Genomic DNA, 27,941 nt, shown 5'->3' on the forward strand with positions numbered 1-27,941 from the left:
GAGCTTGTTAACAGGATTCATTTTTTATTTTTGATGAATGTATTTATCCTTTAACAGGTAAAATGGAATACATTGAACATTAGGAGTCTTTTAAAAAAATTTTTTTATAAACTTTAGTCCCTGTTCCCACACCTGGTCCCACATATAGTTTTACTAAATACAAAAAATTTGAAAAACATTTTTTATTCGTAAAGTAATAAATTATAATAAATAACCAAGCCTTCCTTCTTAGCATACCGGTGAAGTAAATGATAAATCAAAAGAGCATGTAAGCCATTCAGCACTAAAAAAGTTGAAATGTATTGACAGTGTGCATCAATGATGAGTGCCTCATTTGTCCTGTAGTGTCTTTAATTTAACTATGTATTTAATCATAGGACCACAGACTTGAATTTTCCAGGTGATCCCTTCAAGTTGTATAAAATGTTCTTCTAGATTTAAGAACTTCAAGAGGTCTTTAAGCTGTAGAGAAGCTTTGTGTTCAAATGGTGACTTCCACTCCAGCAATCTTCTTCTAGGTGCTGACAAGGATGCAAAGAAATACTGTTCTTTGTGTTCCTCCTAATTGTTCGATGTGCTGGTAATACTCGCCTGGTCACAGGGTGCCGGTGCCGTGTTTAAAGCCTCAACAAGGTGTTTGAAAATAGATGTCTAGTAACCTTGTGTATGAGGGCAAGACCAAAACATGTGTGTCATATTTGCTGGTGAGATGTGACACCTATTACATGCATCTGTGACACTGGGATATATTTTGGAGTGTTTGGAGTTGGTAAAGTAGATGCGATGGACAAACCTTAAATTGTATCAGATTTAGCCTGGAGCAGGACGTACTGTCATTCACTTGAGCTAATGCACTATCCACTCATTGTCATCTAGAACTTTGCCAAATTATGTCAAGAAACCTTATCATGTCTGTATCATAAGCAGCAGACTGTGTTCTATAAAGCTCAAAGTCAAATGTTTTAATCGTTTTCGATAATGACAGATGGGATTACGTAAATTCACCTGAGGGGGTCCTTACTTGTTTAATTTGCTGAGATGCCGATTGGCTCTTCATTTGGTTTGAAAAAAGACGTCCTGCCTTCTCACGATTCTCATAAAGAAATCTGCAAGATCGAAAGAGTAACAATGGAGCATGATCAGATATCACTATAGGTGAATATTCTGTGCTTTAACAGCATAGAGGTAATAAATATCAACAAAAAAGTAATCGATTCTTGAAAATGTCTTTTGAAGGGGAGAGTAAAAAGAAAACTGCTTTTTATCAGGATTAAGAAACTTCATGGATCCATACTTCATATTTGGTTCGTAATTTATTGGGGGAATCCTGTTTTGGACAAGACTTATCTGCTAGTGGGTCCATTGTACAATTAAGGTCGCCTCCTGAAAGTAAATGGTGGGAGTTTAAATCCGGTAGAAGTGAAATTACTTTACCAATGAATGTTTCATCATCCCAGTTAGGTGCATAAAGATTGACAAGAACAACAGTGACATTATTGAAGGAACTGTAACTATTACAAAAAGGCCTTGGGGGTCAGCTACAACATTAGTTGGGCTAAACAGTATTTTTTTGATGTATCAAAATAGCTGTACCCCTTGCTTTGCTACTAAATAATAATAATTATAAAGACGAACATTGACTCTAAATAAAGATGGACGACACATCTCCACATCCTCCTGCTGTACAAAACTGGAGTGAATCCACGGTATCAAGGCCTCGCAATACATTCATATATTTATCATTCGATAGGGGAGTCATTTATTTTCCCCACAAGAAAAACACAGAATGTATCAGGATCATTGATAAATTCATTAAATGGATTCTTTATTCAGTACAGAATGGACAGTTTAATCAAAATATTATTCTAAACACCAGTATTAAATAACTAATTAAAACCAAACTTGTTACAATAAAATAATTCGAATGTCATTTTTTAGTTTGGTCCATGTCCAATCTGCTAACATGAAGGAGACGGGATGTACGAACTGTACTGCAGCTAGCCACAAGGGGTCGTTGTATCTTGTAGTCCATCTTTATTTACAGACTCAGGAAAGAAGAGGTGGAGTTTACTGATCTGATTTTAAAACGTAGCAGAAGGAAACTGTTGTTTCATTTAAGTTGGATTTTACCTGTTTTGATTTTTCTTTTTTTCAATGTTTGTTTGTTTGTTTGTGTCTGTCCCATTGACCGTGTTGATATTTTGTATAAATTGTTGTCGGTCATGAAAAACAAAGAATCCAAATCCATGGTTTTAAATCATATTTATATAAGTAACTTAATCTGAGGATCTGTCCGTGTAAATACAGGTGCCTCAAAGGGTTTATTTTGAAAAGCAGAACAAACATCATTTAATTTTGATAGCCAATCATGTTGATGGGTCTTCGTCGCCTCTCTGGGGGGAAATCAGCTTTAACATCCACTTTTATTTTAGTTTTTCATCTGTATCATCTTTTAACTCTGTTAAAAATCATCTTTTCATCCATCAGAGCGTCGCTTTATTTCATGATCCTTCATCCAAACAGCAGTGATTCACATTGAGTTCCACTGAGAATCAGAGTCGGGGGCAGAACACGAGTGACGGCTCGTTCTGAGTTTGTGTTCTGATGATGAACACTTTTGTAATGGCTGTTTCCAGGTTTTGTTTTTTTCTGCAAAAAACGTGCAGCGACCTCAATGGGCACAGACGCCTCCTCAGCTCCTGCAGATTCTCCAGTGAATTAAAATGAGGATTACTGAGATTATTTTAATTCTGACACTGCAGGGCCAAAAGTATCCCGGGATATCCATTAGTGTTATATTTATTAAGGACGATGGTTTTAAGCGTGTGTGCATCTTCCCTGCGTGTGATTGGTCCAGGAGAAATTTTCCAATGCAACCTGAATAATTGTGACTAATCCAGATACTTCACATTCTCTTTAAATGTAAATATCAGTTAATTAATGGTTTATAGTGAGATGACGTTTTGATCACCAGACAATTCACTTTATTAGAGTTTTCTAAAAGAATACAAAACATGTGTATGCCTCTAGAGTAGTGTTGTTCAATAATGCAATAAACGTGACATCATAGAATGGTGTGCCTTGGGGCATTCAATAAATGTGGTTATCAGAAAAAATATTGAATATTAATATTAAAAATATTAATATTAAATAACTTTAATTAATTAAAGTGAACTCGGGGCACCACTCTTCAGGAAGGGAAAAGATAGATAATTTATTGATGCAGTCTCATGAAAGTAGTAACTACAAATATGGAACTCTCATTAACAATTAAATTAATAACTATAACCAAAATTACCATATATATAGATAGCAAAGTTCAAGGATATAGAGTTCTTGACAGTGTATAGGTTGGCAAAAGTCACTTATGCAACATTAATGAAAACAACATTTGTGAAAGAAAAAGATAAAGTATAAAAACAAATTACTAAAGGTGTACTTACTATATAAATATGTGTTTGCTAGTATGTGTGTGTGTGTCTGTGTGAGTGAGTTTGCCTTCAAAATGGCAGCTGGCCACGATAAGGGCAATAATCCCTCCCCCTCGAATGTTTACGACATGTAGCAAGGGTCAGAGAGATGTGTGTGTGTGTGTGTGTTTAAGCCAAATTAGAGAGAGTTACTAGATGCATGAGAGACTGTGAAGAGTATAACACAATTAACTTTCAAATAACTTATAACCAAAATATCACGCCAACACGAATCAAACTTATAAACATCACCAGGAATCGAATAAACAGTGTGTGCTTAGCCTTGTATAATTATTAATCCCAGTTGTGTGACCCGTCCATGAAAAGGGAAAAAAGGTTGATGTGCTGTTTGAAGTCCAGTGAAGTCGTCTTGCTGGGTAGTGGCTCCTGTTGACCAAAAGTGGTTGAAACTTGTTTCACTGGTCAGTTTTCACAACTCTGTGTGAAGTTGAAGCCGGGACTGAGTTCCGGAGGCTCTGGCTTGTCTCCAGAACAACGAACATGTGCTCCAGGCTTGGACTACACATGTAGGCCGAAGTGTACGTCACAAATACCAGGTCCCAACAGTATAATAGAAAATGATAGTGACTTTGACATCATTGTATTCTTTACAAGTATTGTGTTTACCTGGTATTTATATAACAACCGTTTTAGTCTTCATGACCAAGTAAAGCACTTAAAGGTGTAGTGTGTAAGATTTTGGTGAATATATATATATATTGGCTACCTCCTCTGATTGTGTTTCTAAACGTCTTTCACCCACAGACTCACACCACTTTACATTAGAGTCATTAGGTGAAGCAGTTTATTAAACTATATTCATGTCAAACTTTACTATTTGACAAATAACATAATTAAATTAACTTTGAACAGAAAAACAACCTCAGCTTCTCATTGTGTGGAAATATTTCTGTTTCTTATTTAATCTGAAAAAGTTCCTCACCTCGTCATTGTCTTTTCTTCTTTATTTACATCGACTCTTAGAAATCGCTGTTGACTTTATACTTCAATGTACTGAGCATCTTATTTACAGCCTGGTCTCATCAATCTGTGTTCAGATAACACGACTTTACACTTTCTGATTCCCTGCAGTACTCATGGTTTTCACCTGATGTCTTTAGTTTTCAACACAACATGGTAACACGCTGCCGTCAGCAGGATCAGGGTGAAACTGTTTAAATATAAGAAGTTTGTCTGAACTCAGCAGTTATTTATTTATAACAGCGACTGCTCACAGCTTCACGTCTCTACCAGTAAATATAATGTTACTTTTTACATAGGAAAGTAAAATTTGCATTAAATTTGAAAAAAATTCTGCAGATAACATGGAAATATTTACAACTTTGACTTTTGTGAGTCAAAGGACAGAGCAGCAGCAGATCCAGTGATGATGCTGTGTCACATCCACAGTGACACACAGGGAGGATGGTGGACTGGACACTGTGTGACAGCTGATCTCAGAGCAGCTCACCTCCTCTGATTCCTCTGGAGCTCTGTCTCCACTCTGCCTCCCAGCAACAAGGCCCAGTCAGAGCCGCTCTACACACAAGCTGCTGCTGCTTCAGCCTCTGGATCCTCAGGACACAGCTCAGCCTCCGTCCACACACACTGTCCTCTTCAAATTCACCTTCACAAAGATCACCTCCATCTGTTGAGAGAAGAAGACATCAGTGTCACAGAGACTCACTTCATCAGCTGTGAGTCAGTGATGCAGCACATCCAGTAGAAAGAGCAGCAGGGACTTCAGTCCTGTTCAGAGGTGGAGCAGCTTCCTCTCTGCTTCATGTTCATGTGTTGGAATGAACACGCTAAGAGCTCAGTGTGTGTCCTCTGCATGTCAAAGTGCATAGTGGACACCTGAGAGGTGGATTTACTGCTGTTACAGGTGAAGACATGTTTCATTGTGTGAGCCTGTGCACAAACAAGGGGCGGGGTTTATTGCCTATGACCAATCACAGACATGGACAGTTTGACTGACAGCAGAGCCTCATATTTCCACAGTGTAGAGTCACTGTGGTCAGTGGGCGGAGCTTTTATACTGGTTTATCTCTAACTTATCTTGGAGCAGATTAGCCCTTCATCAAAGTTACGATGGTGATTTACCTCGTTAAGAAGTGAACGAGCTTCGTAGGACTGAAAAAACTAAACCTGAAGTTAACCTGATAACCACAAATCCTACTTGTAGCACAGACCCTGGATCTGTGATACTGACTGTGTTTAGTAAAATACTGATGAAAGCAGCGTGGACTGACTCCAACCATCTACTGACCTCAGAGTCTCCAGTCGACAGCCTGAACTCTGCTTTAGATCAAGCAGCTCCTTCACTCCTGAGTCCTGCAGGCCGTTGTAGCTCAGATCCAGTTCTCTCAGATGAGAGGGGTTTGACCTCAGAGCTGAAGCCAGAGAAGAACAGCTGATCTCTGACAGACTGCAGCTCCACAACCTGGATAAAGGATCATGTGTGAAAATAACAGACACATATTCATGTGAGCACAGACTTGGAAGATAAATATGAAATCAGACATGTTGGACTATAAACGACTCCTGATTCAGTAAAACTACATTATTTGGACCTGGTCTCTGTCCTGCAGATCAGTTTAGGAAATCCAGAACTAAACTCTGTGTTTTAACAAGTAGCTGAATATTTAAAATGTCACAGATTAATTAATGAATGGATTCAAGTTATGTATGAAGAGGAATTATGTTAAATTATAATTAAATGAGATCATTCGGGTATAAATGCTGTATAATAGATATGAAATCTACAAAAGTCAGTCAGTGAACTGACCTCAGAGTCTCCAGTCGACAGGTTGGACTCTGTAGAAAACCACACAGCTCCTTCACTCCTGAGTCCTGCAGCTTGTTGTTAGTCAGATCCAGTTTTCTCAGATGAGAGGGGTTTGACGTCAGAGCTGAAGCCAGAGAAGAACAGCTGATCTCTGACAGTCTGCAGCTCTTCAACCTGAATAAAGGAATATGAATATTAGAATGTGTCCTCCTGTTGTTGTGGATCGTCATCATGTCAACACAGACTCTCAACATGCTGCTGACCTCAGTCCAGTCTGTGACCTGAAGATAAATATCAGATCAGAGATTTTGGATCATTGTTTCGTTCATCAGCTTCTTCTCTGTGTGTTGGTCACTGAGCAGGTTTGTGTACTTAAACACTGTTTAAAGTAGGGACGGCTCCTGACAGTCACTTCCTCTTTGTTTCTATACTTATCAACTGTCCTATGTTTTTCAATAAGAACGTGTCTTATTTTGAAAACCTGAGGAGGACGAGTGCTCGGCCGCAGTCCACATGTTATTTACTGACACTTTCTTAGTGATCAGGAGCAGGTGAGTGCAGGTGAATGGAGTTGATGAGGTGGACGTGACTGACAGGCTGGGTGAGGGACAGATGACTGAGGGACAGTGAACAGAGCAGAACGGAGACAGTTTAAATAAATAATGACCCAATAAGAAAGAAAGTCTGAAAAGTGAAGAAGGATTTAAGGACCTCAGAGTCTCCAGTCGACAGTTTGGACTCTCCAGTCCAGAACACAGCAGCTTCACTCCTAAATCCTGCAGGTAGTTTCTACTCAGATCCAGTTCTCTCAGATGTGAGGGGTCTGACTTCAGAGCTGAGGCCACAACTTCACAGTGAGTCTCTGAGAGTCGACAATCACAGAGTCTGTGATTAAAGAAAATATCTGTTAGAGTAAAATCAGAAAACACAACATTCATACAAAACGTGATCATGTGACCCTCACCCTGGTAAATCCCCTTTTTGCCTCATGAACATAACTTGCATGTCTACCGTCCCCAAAACTCGGGGAAAAAAACAACTCCCGTGATTTGTTGTGGTTCCTCTATGTCAGAAACGATACGCTAGAGTGTGTCGAATGGGATTACGAGCGAAAAATACATCATAGTCACACCATGCCCATGTAGAGAGTCTCGCTACATGGCCTTGGACCACCCCCCACCATCATCTCACCAGCTCCGGGGAGAGACGGCATCCCGGCTCCCAATAGCTGGCGAGCTAACACGCTCCTCCGTCTCCCCGGCTCCACCGGCTAGCGGTAGCTCGCTGTTGCTACCTGTCAGACATCTAAGTGGCTGCATAAACATGCCGATTGTCGAGGCGGAGACCCCCGGGACACCTCTAAACGTTGACTCCACAGTGTGGAAGGATGCTGCTGCTAAGCCAGCTCCAGCTCCCACTGCGGGGCTGCGCTGGAGAGCTGGGGCTCTCGCAGCCAGGCTCCGGCCCACCTGACTCTGGTTTAAAACGATATGGTTGCAAGATTGTATCTTCGGCTCCAGTAGCCATATTTCTACAGAGGTAATGGATAGCTAAAAATCTGGGCTCTTGTATCTTGTGAAGGAAGGAGGAGGGGAGAGGGGGGTGAGGGTGTTTACATACCTAATATGTATAGATACGTTTATACACACACACACACACACACGCACAAGCACACACGCACACGCACACGCACACGCACACACAAACTAGCCAGTAGCCACTTATCCTTTAGCAGTCTCAGGGGCCTGGAGCCAATCTCAGCTGACACTGAATCTCAGTCTCCTATCAACCGAACTCTGATCAACAATGTCTTTGGGTTTGTGGAGGAAGCTGGAGAACTCAGAGAAAACCCTGCAGACACCAGGAGAACCTCCTCCTCACAGAAAGGCTGCACTAACAGTGTTGACCACTGCAACACCATGCTGCCCAAAACAATGAGAATCATTTAACACTGAGTGTATTTGAAGAAAGACTCATCTCCACTGATTGAACATGTTATTGATCATGTCTGGACTCACAGAGCCTTCCTGCAGTTCCTCACAGCTGGGATCAGTCTCTGTCGACCCTGGTCTGATGTGTTAAACTTCTTCAAGTCCAACTCATCCAGAACCTCCTCTGACATCTGCAGCATGTAGGCCAGAGCTGAGCAGTGGATCTCAGAGAGTTTCTCCTTCGATCTGTTCTCTGACGTCAGGAACTGTTTCATCTGCTGATGAACTGAGTGGTCGTTCATCTCAGTCAGACAGTGGAAGATGTTGATGCTTCTGTCAGGAGAAATGTCATCGCTCTGCATCTCCTTCAGGTTGTTGATGACAATCTGGATGATCTCCGGATTGTTCCCTATGCGACCCAGCAACCATCCGAAGACTCTCTGGATGATACTTGGATTGTTCTCTGTCCGTCCCAGCAGGTCTCCTAAGACTCTCTGGATAATATTTGGATTGTTCTCTGTCTGACCCAGCAGGCCACCTAAGACTCTCTGGTTGGACTTCAGACTGAGGCCGTGAAGGAAGCGAACAAACAGGTCCAGATGACCATTTGTACTGGTGAGGGATTTCTCCATGGTTCTCTTCAGGAGGTCATCCAGGGAGAAGGTACTGTGTGTGTTCCCATATGTTCCCCAGAAGTTGTTGAACTCTTCTGTATTCCTCTTAGTGTAACAGTGGAACATGTAGACTGCAGCCAGAAACTCCTGAACGCTCAGATGAACAAAGCAGTAGACTGATTTCTGGAAGATCACACACTCTCTTCTGAAGATCTCAGTACAAACTCCTGAGTACACTGAGGCCTCTGTGACATTAAGACCACACCGCTCCAGGTCTTCTTGGTAGAACATGATGTTTCCTTCTTCCAGATGTTTAAATGCCAGCCTCCCCAGCTTCAGAAGAACGTTCCTGTCAGCCTCCGTCAGCTGCTGTGGAGTCGTCTCATGTCCCTCACCGTACTTGTTGTTCTTCCTCTTTGTCTGAACCAGCAGGAAGTGTGAGTACAGGTCAGTCAGGGTCTTGGGCAGCTCTCCTCTCTGGTCTGTGGTCAACATGTGCTCCAGAACTGTAGCACTGATCCAGCAGAAGACTGGGATTTGACACATGATGTGGAGGCTCCTGGACGTCTTGATGTGTGAGATGATTCTGCTGCACAGCTCTTCATCACTGAATCTCCTCCTGAAGTACTCCTCCTTCTGGGCCTCAGTGAAGCCTCGTACTTCTGTGACTCTGTCAACACATGCAGGAGGGATCTGATTGGCCGCCGCAGGTCTGGAGGTTATCCAGACGAGAGCCGAGGGAAGCAGATTCCCCCGGATGAGATTTGTCAGCAGCACGTTGACTGATGACCTCTGTGTGACATCAGACACAAGCTCCCTGTGGTTGAAGTCCAGAGAAGGTCTGCTTTCATCCAGGCCGTCAAAGATGAACAAAGGTTTACAGACAGCGAGCGTCTCTGCCGTGAGCTTCTGTAACGCTGGATGGAAAACATGGAGCAGCGTGAGAAGACTGTGCTGCTGGTCCTTCACCAGGTTCAGCTCCCTGAACGAAAGCACAGCCAGCAGACCCACATCCTGGTTCTCCAAACCCTCTGCCCAGTCCAGAGTGAACTTCTGCACCGAGAAGGTTTTTCCAACGCCAGCGACGCCGTTGGTCAGGACGACTCTGATGCTGCTCTGCTGGTCAGTGGAGGCTTTAAAGATGTCGTGGACCTCGATGGGAGTGTCGTGGAGGATCTTCTTCTTGGAAGCCGTCTCAAGCTGCCTCACCTCATGTTGAGTATTAACCTCTTCACTCTGTCCCTCTGTGATGTAGAGCTCAGTGTAGATCCTGTTGAGGAGGGTTCTACTTCCTGTTTCATCAGTTCCTTCAGTCACATGTTCACATCTCCTCCTCACACTGAGCTTATGTTCATCTGAAACCTCCTGCAGACCACGATCTGCTGAAAGAAAAGAAACAATGTCAGAGACAAAGAATCTGAGAATCTGCTGATTGTTTTCATCAGATACAGAAAAACTACAGAAAATAAAAGCTTTTTAAAGTTTTTTCTTTTCTAACGATGTTAAATGTTGATGCTGTATGAAGGAACAAAATAAAACCACATGTGCTGTTGTCAGAAGTGAAGACATCAGCAGACACATGTACAGTGCTGCTCTGACGGGCTGTCTGACCTCCAGCTCCTGTTCTGGAACTTTGTCCACACTGGGGACAGGAGGAGTCTCCTGAAGAACCAGACTGGTCCCAGTATGAGGTGATGCACTGTCTGCAGAACCAGTGTCCACAGCTGGTGGAGACTGGATCCTTCAGGACGTCCTGACACGAAGCACAGCAGGACGACTGCTCCTCCTCAAAATCATGACTCCTCTTCCTCACCCTGTGAAGACATGTCCTGATAACTCACATGTCACAGTCACAGGTTGTCATTACTTCTGTCAAGGAGGTTTTGTTTTCACCCAGTATGTTTGTGTGGTGGTTGGTTGGTTCATTAGTGGGATTATAAAAAAACAACAGATTACCAGTAAACTTGGTGGAAGGTTGTGGTCAGTGAACCAGATCGGGGCGGGGGGCTGGGGGGGGGGGGGGGGGGTCCTCTTTCACAGGCATGTTCAGAGGACTGATGATTACCAGTGTGTGGAATTTGGTGCAGATCCAAATCAAAATGAGTCTCTAGTGAATTTCAAAGTGGTTTCATAAGGAGTGTGTTGGTTCTTGGTGGAGGTCTTGGGTCGGATTTATAACTGTTGCGTACGCACAAAACGGGGCCTGAAACGTGCGTACGCCACTTCTCACGCCAAAGGTGGGATTTATAAAAACGAACTTGACAGGAAAATGTGCGTATTTCTAAACAAACTCTGACCCATGCGTACGAACGTTTTGGAGACGGGAAAGTGGCGATGCAGACATGAGGTGTTGAATTGAAGCGGGTTTTTGATCCAATTCATCATTTACATTAAAACCAACAGCTTAGTTTTGCTCGCGCGACATATCTGCTCCACCCGAGCCTTTTAATTTAAAAATATATAAAACAACTTACAGCAAATTACGTTCAGATTCTATTTAACAGCGGAGTTACAGAGCCGAGTCATTAATAGTTTTTAATAATATCTTCTAACACTGCGTGTATCATCAAATCACTGCTGTGAACGTGACCGTGCCACAGAGCGCACGGAGCACAGGGGGCACAGGAGATCACTTAAAAGAAATTAAGACACTTTCCAAATAATATCCCAGTGGAGGTGAGGATCCATTGATGTGAGGGAATCGGTCCGATGCTCTAAATAAATAAATACTGCCGTGACAGTGGTGCGGGGATCTGTGTGATGTGTGCATGTGACTGGAAGGACGAGGAGGAAGAGAGGGTTCAGCGATTTCTGATCTCACACATTGCATTATCCCCAGCAGCAGCGGCAGAGTGTCAGTGTGTTTTCTTTATTAGTGACATCACTGCTGTTCCATAAAATCGTTCTTCATCTCCACCTCACTAACGAACACCTCGATGTCAGTGTCAGAAAGTTTCACTTCCTCTTCACATCGCTTGATGCCGTGCCTCCGTCAGGACTCACGGTGGAAACCCATTGGTCAGCGGCATCATTAAATCTTCGTGCCGTTGACCATTGACCATTCAAGGTTGAAGGTGGGTGTGTGGAGGGCGGATTTGGAGGCAGATCCAAGTACGAATGTTTCCAGGTGGACTGTGAACATTGCGTTCAGGTGTGCGTACGCACACTTTTAGTAAGAATCCTACGCAATCCTTTATAAATCCGACCCCTGAGCTCTATGACTGATTCTGAGAGATTAGTCACCAACTTCAATGAAGCTGTGTCCTAATGCAGGGATCACACTCGAGGAAACTAGATCCTCTTCAGAGCAGGTCACAGTAGAAACAGTCTCTTACTCCATGTGTGAGGGTCCAGGTTCATTACTGAAGACTAGAGGGAGTTCCATGGACATGTCACTCTTCAGAGACAGAGAACTGAACTCTGGAGACTCTGCTCTCAGTCTGTGGTCCTGACCTCTGCAAACACAAACATGTTTTTATTCAGAACACATCATTCATTCTCTGAGGATTCAGTTTGGAGGTTCACGTGTTTGTAGCAGGTCTCTTACTTTGTGTGTGAGGGTCCAGGTTCATTACTGAAGTTTGGAGGATCACACATGGACCGGTCACTCTTCAGAGACACACAGCTGAAATATTGAGACTCTGCTCTGTCCTCCTCTTCCTCATCATAACCACTCATCTTCAGTCTGAGAGGAAAAACACTGTGAGCTCAAAGGAATCAGGACAAACAAGTCTGTTCAAGAAACACACCCAAAAATACCAATGAAGGACACTCACACACTCTCTCACACACACACACACACACACACACACACAGACACACACGCACACACACACACACACACACACACACACACACACACACACACACACACACACACACACACACACACACACACACACACACACACACACACACACACACACACACACACACACACACACACACACACCATGTGTGACTGTAACGTATGATTCTGAAAACAAGTTCTGTTATTAAATACTTGATGAACAGATGTGATGAAGATAAAACAGGAAACTGTGAGTTAACTCTGTTAATTAGTCCTTTGAAGGCTCTTTGCTCCAGACCTGCTGTTCACATCTGTCTCTGGGATCCGATCACATAAAACCACGTCTGTCACCAGGTGTGAACTGACAAACTTAGAGTGGTGTGATCAGCAGACGGATGTTAACAGCAGGTGTGAGAGTGAGACAGTAAAACTTTCAGAAAGTTGTGTTCACACTCACCTGCTCACTTTTCTTCCTTCTGCTCATCCAGGTGAAAATGGAGTCTGACACTTCCCTGTTCTCAGGCTCCTCCTCTCTCTCTAGTAGATATGAGAGTTGCTCACAGACCATTTAAAGCTCCAGTGTGTAAGACTCAGGTGACCCACACCTTTGGAAATTAAATATAAAAATAATCCTAGTGATGTTTCCACTGGTGTGTTTCATCTAAATTGTATGAATCACAGTTTTCTTCACTCTAGAAAGGGAAGATCTGTATCACATTATAACGTGAAACTGAGCATGTTGTCCTGTGGAGTGGAGCTTCCTGTAACAGCTGCTCACTGGAGAAAACAGTGCATTTGTTGGGGACTATTTCCACCGGCGGATGGAGCTCTATGGCACAAACACATGAGATGTGTCAGGCTGTGGATGAACACACAATATGTTCATATCAACAAGATGAACAATTAAATATCACCAGACTTGTTATTTTCCACTTACATGTCAATGCCACCTCACTTGCTACCAGTGTCAAATCATGTGCTGAAGAGTTACCTGTGTGTACATCTATCCTTGTCCCTCTCCCTTCGTTGATACATATTAAATTACTATCCTCCAACAGTTTTTCTATTATCTCCCCATGTGTGTCTGTCTTTCTCCCTCCTCACAATGTTCTATGTGAATTAAAATTCCCTCAGCAAAAGATATGATTCCTAATCTGTCCTTGTATCTGCTTGAGTTAAATGATTCCTAGTTTCCTGCATGAGTTATAGTGATTTATGATGTTAAACTGTTCTTCTTTGTCCATATTTCTAACACAATATATTCTTCTTCTCCATTTTTCCCCTTACTGATATCAAACATGCCATGGTTTGCATCGTGTCATTAACCCTCAACAAGAGTGTAATCGAAGATTCCACTGATTAATGTCTTACCACTGTTTTGTTCTATTCTAGTCTATTGTTAACATACCCAAACCCTTGACAAATAAAAAGAACTCCTGTCACTCATCGCGAATGCTCTTTCTGTAGGAAATTCATTCCAAACTTTGCTCTTCTTGAAGCCCCTTTAGCCACCCTGTACCCTGGCTAATCACTCACTACTCACAAACATATCGTTTGGACTCCAGAGGCTGACAAAGCATTTGTCACACTGAACAAGAAGCTGCAGGAATCTCCCACTCTGGCTCTCCCCAACCCCGACAAACCTTTTGTTCCGGCTGTGGATGAAAAGTCCGCTGCATGACTTCCGTCCTCCATCAGTCTCATGGGGACAAATACGTCCCATCACCTACCTCTCCGTCAAACTTTACCCTGTGGTGGCCGGATTTCCAGGTTGCCTTCGTACACTGGCCGCCTGTGAAAAAGCCGCCCTTCCCTAACGAGACATCGTAGGCTACTCTTACTTCCTCATGCTGTGTCCCTCGTTCTTACAGAACAGAAGACCTCACATCACTCTGCTGCTGGCTGGTTGAAGTATCACACTGTTCTTGACATGCCCAACGTCACAGTGAAGCGCTGTTCAACTTTGAACCCAGCCCAATTCTTCCGCTTATGACGGGGAAGAACACAACTGTGTTGCTGAACTTCAAGTCCAATGTTCTCCACGACCTGACATTTCTGACGAACCTCTTCCTAACTCTGACTTGACCGTCTATGTAGATGGGTACGCCTCACGTGACCATGTCTCTGGTTATAACAGTGTCAGTTTTTTCAGATGACAACGTTCTCCCCCTCGAATTCTCTTCCTCATCTCCTCTCAGCCCAGGCAGCTGAGCTCATCGCACTCACGGAAGCATGCAAATTGGCTACTGGTAAAACACTCTCAGTTTACACTGACTCCAGATATGCTGTCAGGCATGCGTAGTCTGTGCCACACAGAATGTCGGCCGGCCAGTGGCTGTAACCAGCCAGGCAGCAGAGCCACCACCTACTCAACCTTTTAAACATCTAATGATGGACTTCATAGAGCAGTCGCCATCAGAAGCTAAATATCACTGCTTAGTGATGGTCGACATAGGTCAGGCTTGATGGCTCCCTAGCCTGAATTTGGTTCTGGGGGTATGTGGAGGTGAGGGGGCTGGGAGAGCATCCTTCACCTGCACCACAGAGGATCAATCAGCACAATCGAGAGCTGTTAGCAGATTGATCCTCATGCTTAAAAGGCAGCCTCTGAGCTGCCTCAAGAGAACACTCTCAAGAGCACACGGGAGAACACTCAAAGACACGTCAGCAGAATGTTTGATTTCAGTTTATGTTTGTACCAGGTATCAAATAAAATGTTAAAACCTGAATGGGTTTTCTCTGGCTGCTTTGGTGAGAGCAGTGGCATGGTCTACTGCTACACCCATATATATATATATATATATATATATTATATTCATATAACTGAATGTTTCCAGAATTACAAACAGTTCACCTGCTAAATTTGATTCCTATGGGAATCAGGAATTGTTGCTGCAGGAGAAAGGAGCGTCCAACCCAAACCAGGAAGTACAGAAAATTTTAGAAGTGAATAAAACTCAGGTCAGATCACCTATGACTTTACAGAGCAAATAAATGAATGAATGAATGAGATCATACTCAGAATAATCAACAATCATTGATAAAACATTATAACGTCCTGTCAGATAACACAACAATAAATGATTCTTTTGCAGTCGATCACGTTGTGGATTGAAAAATGTCACTTTAAGGGATATTCCATTAAAGTGAAAATTATCAAAAAATCATCAAAATGTGAGTTCACATGTTTTTCATGAAGTCATTGAACTGATTAGATCTGATGAGTCCAGACGTTTTCATCTTCTCAGTGAAGCAGAGCCGCAGGCTCCCGGCTCCAAACCAATTATCTCTGTGTTTCTAAACGTCTTCACCCACAGACTCACACCACTTTACATCGGAGTCATTAGGTGAAGCAGGTTATTAAACTATGTTCATGTCAAACTTCACTATTTGACAAATAACATTATTAAATTAACTTTGAACAGAAAAACAACCTTAGCTTCTCATTGGGTGAAAATATTTTAGTTTTTTTTCAATCTGATAAAGTTCTTCACCTCGTCATTTTGTTTTCTTCTTTACAGGACTAAAATACTGATGAAAGCAGCGTGGACTGACTCCAACCATCTACTAGCCTCAGAGTCTCCAGTCGACAGGTTGGACTCTGCTTTAGATCAAGCAGCTCCTTCACTCCTGTGCCCTGCAGGTTGCTGAACCTCAGATCCAGTTCTCTCAGATGAGAGGGGTTTGACCTCAGAGCTGAAGCCAGAGAAGAACAGCTGATCTCTGACAGACTGCAGCTCATCAACCTGAATAAAGGATAAAACTGAACTGTAAATTAAACTGAGTTCATGTGTGAAAATTACAGAAAAATATTCATGTCAGCACAGACTCATAACATGGAAGATAAATATTAAATCAGACATGTTGGACTAAAAACGAGTCCTGATTCAGTAAAAATAGATTACTTTGGACCCGGTCTCTGTCCTGCAGATCAGTTTAGGAAATCCAGAACTAAAGTCAGTTTTTAAACAAGTAGCTGAATATTTAAAATGTCACAGATTAATTAATGAATGGATTCAAGTTATGTATGAAGAGGAATTATGTTAAATTATAATTAAATGAGACCAATTGGGTATAAATGCTGTTTTATAGATATGAGATGTACAAAAGTCAGTCAGTGAACTGACCTCAGAGTCTCCAGTCGACAGGTTGGACTCTGTAGAAAACCACACAGCTCCTTCACTCCTGAGTCCTGCAGCTTGTTGTTAGTCAGATCCAGTTCTCTCAGATGAGAGGGGTTTGACCTCAGCGCTGAAGCCAGAGAATAACAGCTGATCTCTGACAGTCTGCAGCTCTTCAACCTGAATAAAGAAATATGAATATTAGAATGTGTCCTCCTGTTGATGTGGATCGTCATCATGTCAACACAGACTCTCAACATGCTGCTGACCTCAGTCCAGTCTGTGACCTGAAGATAAATATCAGATTAGACATGTTGGACCGTTCTTTCATATATCAGCTTTGTGTGTTCATGTAGGTCACTGAGCAGGTTTGTGTAATTAAACACTGTTTAAAGTAGGGCTGGCTCCTGACAGTCACTTCCTGTTTGTTTCTATACTTATCAACTGTCCAACGTGTTTCAATAAGAATGTGTCTTATTTTGAAAACCTGAGGAGGACGAGTGCTCGGCCTCAGTCCACATGTTATTTACTGACACTTTCTTAGTGATCAGGAGCAGGTGAGTGCAGGTGAATGGAGTTGATGAGGTGGACGTGACTGACAGGCTGGGTGAGGGACAGATGACTGAGGGACAGTGAACAGAGCAGAACGGAGACAGTTTAAATAAATAATGACCCAATAAGAAAGAAAGTCTGAAAAATGAAGAAGGATTTAAGGACCTCAGAGTCTCCAGTTGACAATTTGGACTCTCCAGTCCAGAACACAGCAGTTTCACTCCTGAATCCTGCAGGTAGTTTCTACTCAGATCCAGTTCTCTCAGAAGTGAGGGGTCTGACTTCAGAGCTGAGACCACGACTTCACAGTGAGTCTCTGAGAGTTCACAACCACCGAGTCTGTAATTAAAGATAATATTTGTTTAATAAAAAATCAGAAAACACAATATTCATACAAAACGTGATCATGTGACCCTCACCCTGGTAAATCCCCGTTTTGCCTCATGAACATGTAAAAAACTCCTCAAGAGAATCCTTTCAGATTTGGTTCAAGCATTCATTTAGACTGACAGAGGAACTCGCAGTCACTGATTTATCCAAAACACTTATTAAGTGATTGTCTCTTCACACTATGCTAGCGGTTTGCTGGGGGAAAAAAATCGATATATAATTAAATAATTGTATATATAAACGGGTCCTTGAGCTTGAGGAATGTGACTTGAGATATCATGTTCAAATTTCAGGGAAGAAGTGAAATCAGTAACAGGTATTGATGATATATTAATTTCTTTGATATGATAAGGATGGAGAAGAGGAAGGAGAAGCTGGAAAGGGAAGCTCTGTGTGTCATGTGTCCCCCGACCTTCTAGATCTATAGCAGCATAACTAAGAGCAAGTCCAAGACTAGACCGGCTCTAACTATGAGCTTTATCCTAAAGGAAGGTTTTAAGCCTACTCTTAAACAAACAGATGGTGTCTGCCTCCCGAACGGAAAGTGAGAGATTATTCCACAGGAGAAGAGCTTGATGCTGAAAGCTCTGGCTCCTACTCTACTTTTACCTTGGGACTTTGGGGACGAAATAAGCCTGAATTCTGGAAGCGGAGTGCTCTAGTGGGTTGATAAGGTACTATCAGCCCTTTGAGGTATAACGGTTCCATATTATTAAGGGCCTTGAAGATGAGGAGGAATTTTTTTATTCTATTCTAGATTTAACCGGAAGCCAGTGTAGCGAAGCTAATACAGGAGAAATGTGCTCTCTGTTCCTGGTTCTTGTCAGGACACGTGCTGCTGCATATGGATAAGCTGCAGAGTCTTTAACGACTTACTGCTGGAGCCTGATAATAATGTCGGGACCAGGTATTTGTGAACTACAGTTCGGCCTACATGTTTCGTCAAACCCTTACAACATGTTTCCAGAACTCAGTCTCCCAGGGGACTTCAACTTCACACAAAGGTGTGAAAACCAACCGTGGACACAACTTTGAACCACTCTTGTTCACTCTGGGCATCACATTGACCTCTGATAACCAAATTTATTGAATGGCTCAAGGGCCACAATTTAATGGTGTCATGCTTAATGTATCATATGCACAAAAATAAGGAATTACAATAATCAAGTCTAGATGTAACAAAGGCGTGGACTCGTTTTTTTTATGATTCTTTTTGAGAAAGGGCATCTGATTTTCTAGATATTACGCAAGTGGAAAAGGTCGTCCTAGAAATTGTTTTAAGTGAGAATAAAAGGACAAATCAGGATCGAAGATCACTCCAAAGTCATCCAGGTTTTTATGTTCTTCAGACATGCTTGGAATTTAGTTGAGTGGTAACTTAACTTGTAACAATCCACCTTGCTTAGGATGTAAGGGGAAAATTACAGACGCTTTTTTAAAGGAGCACGGGTGGATCTGTCACGCTGCATACAGGCGCCTGACCATCTTACAATAAACTAATAATAAGTTATAGGACGGTAACCTTGTCATCTGGCCCCACCACATATGAAATAATCTATATAATTAATTAATAAATTAAACAAGAACATTGCATTCAATTATCTGTATTTTCAATAAAAAAGTAAACATAAACACGTAAAGTAAATTTTCTTGCTTTGAACTTAATCAACTGTTGTGTCAAAACAAATGGAATAAGGTAGAAAAACTTATAGCGTACATGTTGTTGAACTTCCAACATATAAAACCATGTGATTGATGCTAACTGAAGATTAGCCTGAATTGCTAAGAGATGTTTTCAAAAACGGTGGCTGTGGGGTAAAGTGGGACAAATGCTGTGGGGTAAAGTAAGACAGTGTCTCACTTTACCCCACCATGAAGCACAAGTTAAGTTTAGTTTAAAACGTATTTTAGTGTTATATTACATTATAAATGTTTTATTTTTTAATGTCATAAACATTGTAGAAAAGCCATCATGCCAAGAAACTATACACCAGGAAGACAACCTTGGGCCAAACACCCCTCGCAGAGATGGAGAGTGCAGCCGCTGAGGTCATGCAAGGAAAGAAGTCCTTAAGAAAAGCTGGAAGGGATAGAAATATTGATAAGACAACCCTCAAAAGATTCATAAAGAAAAAAGAGAAAGGGAAAGTAAAATCAGTAGCCTGGGGTGCAGTAGCTGAGGTAAAGAGAATATTCACAGATGAGATGGAGGAGGAGCCAAACACTTGAAACAACTAGCTGACCAGTTCCATGGCCTTGCTCCAGTTAAGTGCCGTGAACTGGCATTTGAATACGCAAAGAAAAACAATATCCCTGTCCCTGCCAGTTGGACAGAGATCACATGAATCATAATAATCATAAATGTGCTTAATTGACCAATCCCCATGATTCTATTACTAGTCCGATATTAGTGGTTGTCAATCTGGCTGTCAGGATTTTAACTATTACAACATGTGTTGTTATGGCAGTTTTAAAGTGGAAAAAGTAAGTGGACCACAGACACATCATATCCAGCTTCATTTCCTCCTGTTGAGCGGATTGGTAGATGTGTGGTTAACACATCCACTGTGCATTTAACCAGCACAATTGAAAAAGTGACTATAATCATGCCACTCTGTACAGTGGTTGAGATTTAGGATTGTGTTTTGGATAATAATAAAATGCTGAAATGTGCATTGTTTCAATTTTTTTTTCATTGCATTGATTTTGCTCGTGGTATACAATGTAATTAATTATAGCACACTTACTTAACTTAAGATCAATTTACAATTTCAGGTTTTATATTTATTTTAAGCCTGGTGTACTTACTCCAGATAGTTTAGAAAAAGGTGTTATCTGCTCTGAGGGAAACTATCCTGATTTGCATTTGTAAAGTGCAGAGCTTTGGCATTTGCATGTGAAAGCCTCCCCTAGGCTTAGGAGAAGGGGGGTCACTTCCAAACATTTTCAGGCTTGTAAAACGGCAAGACACTGATAACAGAAATTTCACCAAGAATTTCCTAGGACATTAACTGGCACAAATTCTTCTTTTCATGCAGTGAGAGCTGCCTATGGGGTGCTGTTTGTAAAGCAGCTCACGCTGAAAATAACAGCAACATTTTGTCACATTTAGCTTCAAACCATGTTTAAAAAACTGGTGTGAATTTTAGAGAGTCACTTTTTTGCACATTTACAACAATATTTGTCAACTTAGAAATATTTTAAATATTTAAATCCAAATGTTAAATGTTACACTTAAATGTTAAATGTTAAATCTAAATGCTAAATCAAAATCTAAATGTTAAATTTAAATCTAAATCTGGATGTGAAATCTAAATATTTAATCTAAATGTTAAATCTAAATGTTAAATCTAAATGTTAAATCTAAATGTTAAATCTAAATGTTAAATCTAAATCTAAATGTTAAATTTGTATTTAAATCTAAATGTTAAATCTAAATGTTTAATCTAAATCTAAATGTTAAATCTAAATGTTTTGGGTGAAACTAAATATTTAACTAATATGCAAATTCAAATGCCGGTAACAGGAAGTAACAAAATAAAAGCTCGAGGAGGTCAGAGTGTGTTTATAGTGGCAAATAACGAATAAATCTTATCCGGGGAAATGGACTCTTGGACATGGATTATCGTGATATTAACTACATAAAAATAACAAACACGTTTTGAGAAACTTTATTTGAAGAGTACTTTGAGTTTTTAGTGTCACTTTTATGAAGGATGCAGGACTTATGACCTGTAGCTACTATAGCCAGCCACAAGGGACGCACTTTGACTGATCTGTCATGTTTTTCTCACTGCAATGACTTTATCATTTATTTATAAAAAAAAATGTATCTGTTCTAATTCTGCATATCCCAAAATTCAGATATGGGTAATTAGAAATCTTAAGTAATTTGTTTCCAATTACTGATACATATTTTCCCCTCTTTTGTCAATAACATCATGTAATTTAGTTCATACAGTGTCACCTTCCACAAGTGAAAGTGAGCTCATCAGTCAAGGGAATGAAAATGACAGACTGCAAGAAAGTCCAGGGCGTCAAAGAAGAAGTAGGTTAAAACACTTGTTAAATCTAGACTTGGTTCCCGGGAACTGTGCTATGGTTGCCCTCTGCTCCTCTGCTCACAACACCCCTGAGTACAAGACAGTCGTGTAGTGTGAACAGTACAGTGATCTTAAGACTTTGAAAGTCATGTAGTGTAACCAAAGCTTAACGTTAAATGCCAACCTGACAGAATTTAAGCACCAGTTTGTTTTTTGTTTTTGTTTTGTCAGCCTCAATTGGATCACTGTAAGCTTGTAATTGTAAATGTCTATTTACATTATGAACCTCTGATATAAGTCTCTCTCGCTCTCTCGCTCTCTCTGGGCTTTCTGCTGAATTTTCTGTTGTCCCTGTTTATCTTTGTTTGCTCAGCCCTGTTTATCTGGAGGAAGATGAGGCTCTTGAAGAGGCAACTCTGACCTCCTCGAGCTTTTATTTTGTTACTTCCTGTTACCGGCATTTGAATTGCATAATAGTTAAATATTTAGTTTCACCCGAAACATTTCGATTTAACATTTCGATTTAGATTTAGATTTAACATTTAGATTTAACATTTAGATTTAGATTCAGATTTAACATTTAGATTTAGATTTAACATTTAGATTTAACATTTAGATTTAGATTTAAATTTAACATTTAGATTTAGCATTTAGATTTAACATTTAACATTTAAGTGTAACATTTAACACCCCATAGCTGCCAACTCTCACGCTTTCGCCTTGTGACACACACTTTTGCATGTTTTCACACACACTCATGCCACACACGATTCAAGTCACAATCATTTTTTAAAACATCATCGTATCAGGCCGTAATGAAGTACCAAGAGCAGGCAAGGTTTGTGTGTGTGTGTGTGTGTGTGTGTGTGTGTGTGTGTGTATGCTCCCAGATAGCGCACCGGTCCGGGAGCTCCGCCCCGCCCCCGCTCACTCGCTCAGAGAGACACAGATCACGTGAAACAGCTGCTCAGTGACGGACTTCTTCTTAACTATGGAAAGAGTGAAAACACAGAGTTTCTCTGGTCTCAGCTGCTCAGAGATCAGCACCTCAGCTTCTTTATCAGAGCAGCTGCAGTTGGTTTCTACCGAGCTTCAGTATCTGTGTTCGCCTCCAGTCTGACCTGCTCTCGCTTTTTGTTTTAATATTTCGCCAACTAAAATATATATTTTTAAGCTATTAGGATGCAGCTAAATGTTTTTATTCGTTTCAAAATAGGGTACTTCTTATTTCATACATTTTCCACAAATATGGGGAGGACTCAAATAACCCTACAAGTTCTGTGTTTAATTTATTTCAAAGTAGGCCGACACTTGCCTGTGTATTTTGTTTGTTTGTTATTTTGTTGCTTGTCTGTTTGAGTAGCTGCTGAAATCTAAGAAGTAGTAGGCTTACCTTTTATTGGTAACCTAACTGTTACGGTTCATTGTTTCTGAATAAGTGGCCTGACTGCTATGTTCACAGCAAACTTGAAAAAAATACAATATTAAGCCATGGTTTAGCTGCACTATAGGCTGAGTCCTTGTTTACCTGGAATGTGCACTTTATAATTTTATTTTCTATCGCCCTGTTTGGCAATGTTGTTTTTCAATAAAATAAAACATTTGCATAAAGCAAGCCAATTCACTTTTCCATGTTCATAAGAGCATTAAAATGAAAAATACATAACATTTTTCGATTAATTGCGATTAGTTTTGAGTTAACTTTGACCTAAATGCGATTATTCGCGATTAAATATTTAAATCATTTGACAAAAATAATCACAATAATACATACAATAAACAAATACAGACGGAGGTCCAATCCCTTATCCTTATAATTTAAAGCTTCTGACAGATGGATATGCACAGACTATAATAGATGTAGGTAACAAGAGCAGACTTAACACATTTCCTGTAGATATAAAGTGCAATTTACACACTTGAATTTTGTATGTAATATGTATACATACCAAATATGTATAGATACGTTTATACACACACACACACACACACACACACACACACACACACACACACACACACGCACACACGCACACACGCACACAAACACACACGCACACACGCACACACACGCACACGCGCACGCGCGCACACACGCACACGCACACACACACACACGCCCACAGACACATGCAGCCAGTAGCCACTTATCCTTTAGCATTCCCAGGGGCCTGGACCCAATCTCAGCTGACACTGAATTTCAGTTTCCAATCAACCTAACTCCGTTCTACATGTCTTTGGGTTTGTGGAGGAAGTTTTGACCACTGCAACACTATGCTGCCCTAAAATTTTAGAACCATTTTACACTGAGTGTATTTGAAGAACGACTCAATTTCACTGATTGAACATGTTATTGATCATATCTGAACTCACCGAGCCTTCCTGCAGTTCCTCACAGCTGGGATCAGTCTCCGTCGACCCTGGTCTGATGTGTTGAACTTCTCCAGGTCCAACTCATCCAGAACCTCCTCTGACATCTGCAGCATGTAGGCCAGAGCTGAGCAGTGGATCTCAGAGAGTTTCTCCTTTGATTTGTTCCCTGATGTCAGGAACTGTTGCATCTGCTGATGAACTGAGTGGTCGTTCATCTCAGTCAGACAGTGGAAGATGTTGATGCTTCTGTCAGGAGAAATGTCATTACTGTGCATCTCCTTCAGGTTGTTGATGACTCTCTGGATGATCTCTGGATTGTTCTCTGTCCGTCCCAGCAGGTCTCCTAAGACTCTCTGGATGATATCTGGATTGTTCTCTGTCCGACCCAGCAGGTCTCCTAAGACTCTCTGGTTGGACTCCAGACTGAGGCCGTGAAGGAAGCGAACAAACAGGTCCAGATGACCATTTGTACTGGTGAGGGATTTCTCCATGGTTCTCTTCAGGAGGTCATCCAGGGAGAAGGTACTGTGTGGGTTCCCATATGTTCCCCAGAAGTTGTTGAATTCTTCTGTGTTCCTCTTGGTGTAACAGTGGAACATGTAGACTGCAGCCAGAAACTCCTGAATGCTCAGATGAACAAAGCAGTAGACTGATTTCTGGAAGATCACACACTCTCTTTTGAAGATCTCAGTACAAACTCCTGAGTACACTGAGGCCTCTGTGACATTAAGACCACATCGCTCCAGGTCTTCTTGGTAGAACATAATGTTTCCTTCCTCCAGATGTTTAAACGCCAGCCTCCCCAGCTTCAGTAGAACGTGCCTGTCGGCCTCCGTCAGCCTCTGTGGAGTCGTCTCATGTCCCTGACCGTACTTGTTGTTCTTCCTCTTTGTCTGAACCAGCAGGAAGTGTGAGTAAAGGTCAGTCAGGGTCTTGGGCAGCTCTCCTCTCTGGTCTGTGGTCAACATGTGCTCCAGAACTGTAGCACTGATCCAGCAGAAGACTGGGATTTGACACATGATGTGGAGGCTCCTGGACGTCTTGATGTGTGAGATGATTCTGCTGCACAGCTCTTCATCACTGAATCTCCTCCTGAAGTACTCCTCCTTCTGGGCGTCAGTGAAGCCTCGTACTTCTGTGACCCTGTCAACACATGTAGGAGGGATCTGATTGGCCGCCGCAGGTCTGGAGGTTATCCAGACGAGAGCCGAGGGAAGCAGATTCCCCCGGATGAGGTTTGTCAGCAGCCCGTTGACTGATGACCTCTGTGTGACCTCAGACACAAGCTCCCTGTGGTTGAAGTCCAGAGAAGGTCTGCTTTCATCCAGGCCGTCAAAGATGAACAAAGGTTTACAGACAGCGAGCGTCTCTGCCGTGAGCTTCTGTAACTCTGGATGGAAAACATGGAGCAGAGTGAGAAGACTGTGCTGCTGGTCCTTCACCAGGTTCAGCTCCCTGAACGAAAGCACAGTCAGCAGACTCACATCCTGGTTTTCCAAACCCTCTGCCCAGTCCAGAGTGAACTTCTGCACCGAGAAGGTTTTTCCAACGCCAGCGACGCCGTTGGTCAGGACGACTCTGAAGCTGCTCTGCTGGTCAGTGGAGGCTTTAAAGATGTCTCGGCACTTGATGGGAGTGTCGTGGAGGATCTTCATCTTGGAAGCCGTCTCAAGCTGCCTCACCTCATGTTGAGTATTAACCTCTTCACTCTGTCCCTCTGTGATGTAGAGCTCAGTGTAGATCCTGTTGAGGAGGGTTCTACTTCCTGTGTCATCACTTCCTTCAGTCACATGTTCACATCTCCTCCTCACACTGAGCTTATGTTCATCTAAAACCTCCTGCAGACCACGATCTGCTGAAAGACAAGAAACAATGTCAGAGACAGAGAATCTGAGAATCTGCTGATTGTTTTCATCAGATACAGAAAAACTACAGAAAATAAAAGTTTTTTAACTTTGTGCTTTTATAACGATGTTAAATGTTGATGCTGTATGAAGGAACAAAATAAAACCACATGTGCTGTTGTCAGAAGTGAAGACATCAGCAGACACATGTACAGTGCTGCTCTGACCGGCTGTCTGACCTCCAGCTCCTGTTCGTGATCTTTGTCCACACTGGGGACAGGAGGAGTTTCCTGAAGAACCAGACTGGTCCCAGTATGAGGTGATGCACTGTCTGCAGAACCAGTGTCCACAGCTGGTGGAGACTGGATCCTTCAGGACGTCCTGACACGAAGCACAGCAGGACGACTGCTCCTCCTCAGAAACATGACTCTTCTTCCTCTCCCTGTGAAGACATTTCCTGATAAGTCACATGTCACAGTCACAGGTTGTCATTACTTCTGTCAAGAGGTTTGTTTTCACCCAGTATGTTTGTGTGATGGTTGGTATGTTCGTTAGTGGGATTACAAAAAAACACTGAACAGATTACCAGTAAACTTGGTGGAAGGATTTGGTCTATGAACCACATCGGGTGGGGGGGGGGGTCTCTTTCACAGACATGTTCAGAGGACTGATGTTTACCAGTGTGTGGAATTTGGTGCAAAATCAAAATGAGTCTCTTGTGGATTTCAAAGTGGTTTCATAAGGAGCGTGTTGGTTCTTGGTGGAGGTCTGAGCTCTTTGAGTGATTCTGAGAGATTAGTCACCAACTTCAATGAAGCTGTGTCCTAATGCAGGGGCCACACTAGAGGAAACTAGATCCTCTTCAGAGCAGGTCACAGTAGAAACAGTCTCTTACTCTGTGTGTGAGGGTCCAGGTTCATTACTGAAGAATGGAGGAGTCTCTTTGGACATGTCACTCTTCAGAGACACACAGCTGGACCCTGGAGACTCTGCTCTCAGTCTGTGGTCCTGACCTCTGCAAACACAAACATGTTTTTATTCAGAACACATCATTCACTGGTTCATTCTCTGAGGATTCAGTTTGGAGGTCCACATGTTTGTAGCAGGTCTCTTACTTTGTGTGTGAGGGTCCAGGTTCATTACTGAAGTTTGGAGGCTCATACATGGACCGGTCAGTCTTCAGAGACACACAGCTGAACCCTAGAGACTCTGCTCTGTCCTCCTCTTCCTCCTCATAACCACTCATCTTCAGTCTGAGAGGAAAAACACTGTGAGCTCAAAGGAATCAGGACAAACAAGTCTGTTCAATAAACACACCCCAAAATACCAAGATAGGACAGACACACACACACACACACACACACACACACACACACACACACACACAGTCACCTATGTGTGTGTGTGTGTGGAACGTATGATTCTGAAAACACGTTCTGTTATTAAACACTTGATGAACAGACGTAATGAAGATAAAACATGAAACTGTAAGTTAACTCTGTTAATTAGTCCTTTGAAGGCTCTTTGTTCCACAGCTGCTGTTCACATCTGTCTCTGGGATCCGATCACATGAAACTACGTCTGTCACCAGGTGTGAACTGACAAACTCAGAGTCATGTGATCAGCAGACGGATGTTAACAGCAGGTGTGAGAGTGAGACAGTAAAACCTTCAGAAAGTTGTGGTCACACTCACCTTTTCACTTTTCTTCCTTCTGCTAATCCAGGTGAAAATGGAGTCTGACACTTCCCTGTTCTCAGGCTCCTCCTCTCTCTCTTTACAGTAGATATGAGAGTTGCTCACAGACCAGTTAGAGCTCCAGTGTGTAAGACTCAGGTGTTTCATCTAAATATAATGAATCATAGTCTTTTTTACTCTAGAAAGGGAAGATCTGTATCACGTTATAACGTGAAACTCAGCACGTTGTCCTGTGGAGTGGAGCTTCCTGAAACAGCCGCTCACAAGAGGAAACTCCGCATTTGTTGGGGACTATTTCCAGTGGCGGGTGGAGCTCTATGGCACAAAC

The 27,941-nt window shown here is 42.0% G+C and overlaps 1 protein-coding gene across 2 annotated transcripts; it reads right to left on the reverse strand.

Annotated features, from left to right (window-relative positions):
* Nucleotides 1-833: 833 nt before the first annotated feature.
* LOC128443094 (NLR family CARD domain-containing protein 3) lies at nucleotides 834-27,914 on the reverse strand. Of its 2 annotated transcripts, XM_053425844.1 has the most exons (10): nucleotides 27,611-27,914; nucleotides 27,032-27,169; nucleotides 26,812-26,931; nucleotides 12,139-12,258; nucleotides 10,415-10,617; nucleotides 8,279-10,185; nucleotides 6,970-7,145; nucleotides 6,259-6,432; nucleotides 5,740-5,913; nucleotides 834-1,106 (listed from the first exon to the last, which is right to left on the reverse strand). In XM_053425844.1, the coding sequence occupies exons 2-10, from the start codon at nucleotides 27,160-27,162 to the stop codon at nucleotides 992-994; spliced, it is 3,120 nt and encodes a 1,039-aa protein (XP_053281819.1). In that variant the 5' UTR covers nucleotides 27,163-27,169; nucleotides 27,611-27,914; the 3' UTR covers nucleotides 834-991. The 2 variants fall into 2 exon arrangements, with proteins under 2 accessions (XP_053281819.1, XP_053281810.1); XM_053425835.1 differs by lacking the exon at nucleotides 6,259-6,432.
* Nucleotides 27,915-27,941: the final 27 nt, after the last annotated feature.

The sequence above is a fragment of the Pleuronectes platessa genome, chromosome 1 (genome assembly GCF_947347685.1).
Source record: "Pleuronectes platessa chromosome 1, fPlePla1.1, whole genome shotgun sequence".
In the NCBI taxonomy this organism is placed as follows: domain Eukaryota; kingdom Metazoa; phylum Chordata; class Actinopteri; order Pleuronectiformes; family Pleuronectidae; genus Pleuronectes; species Pleuronectes platessa.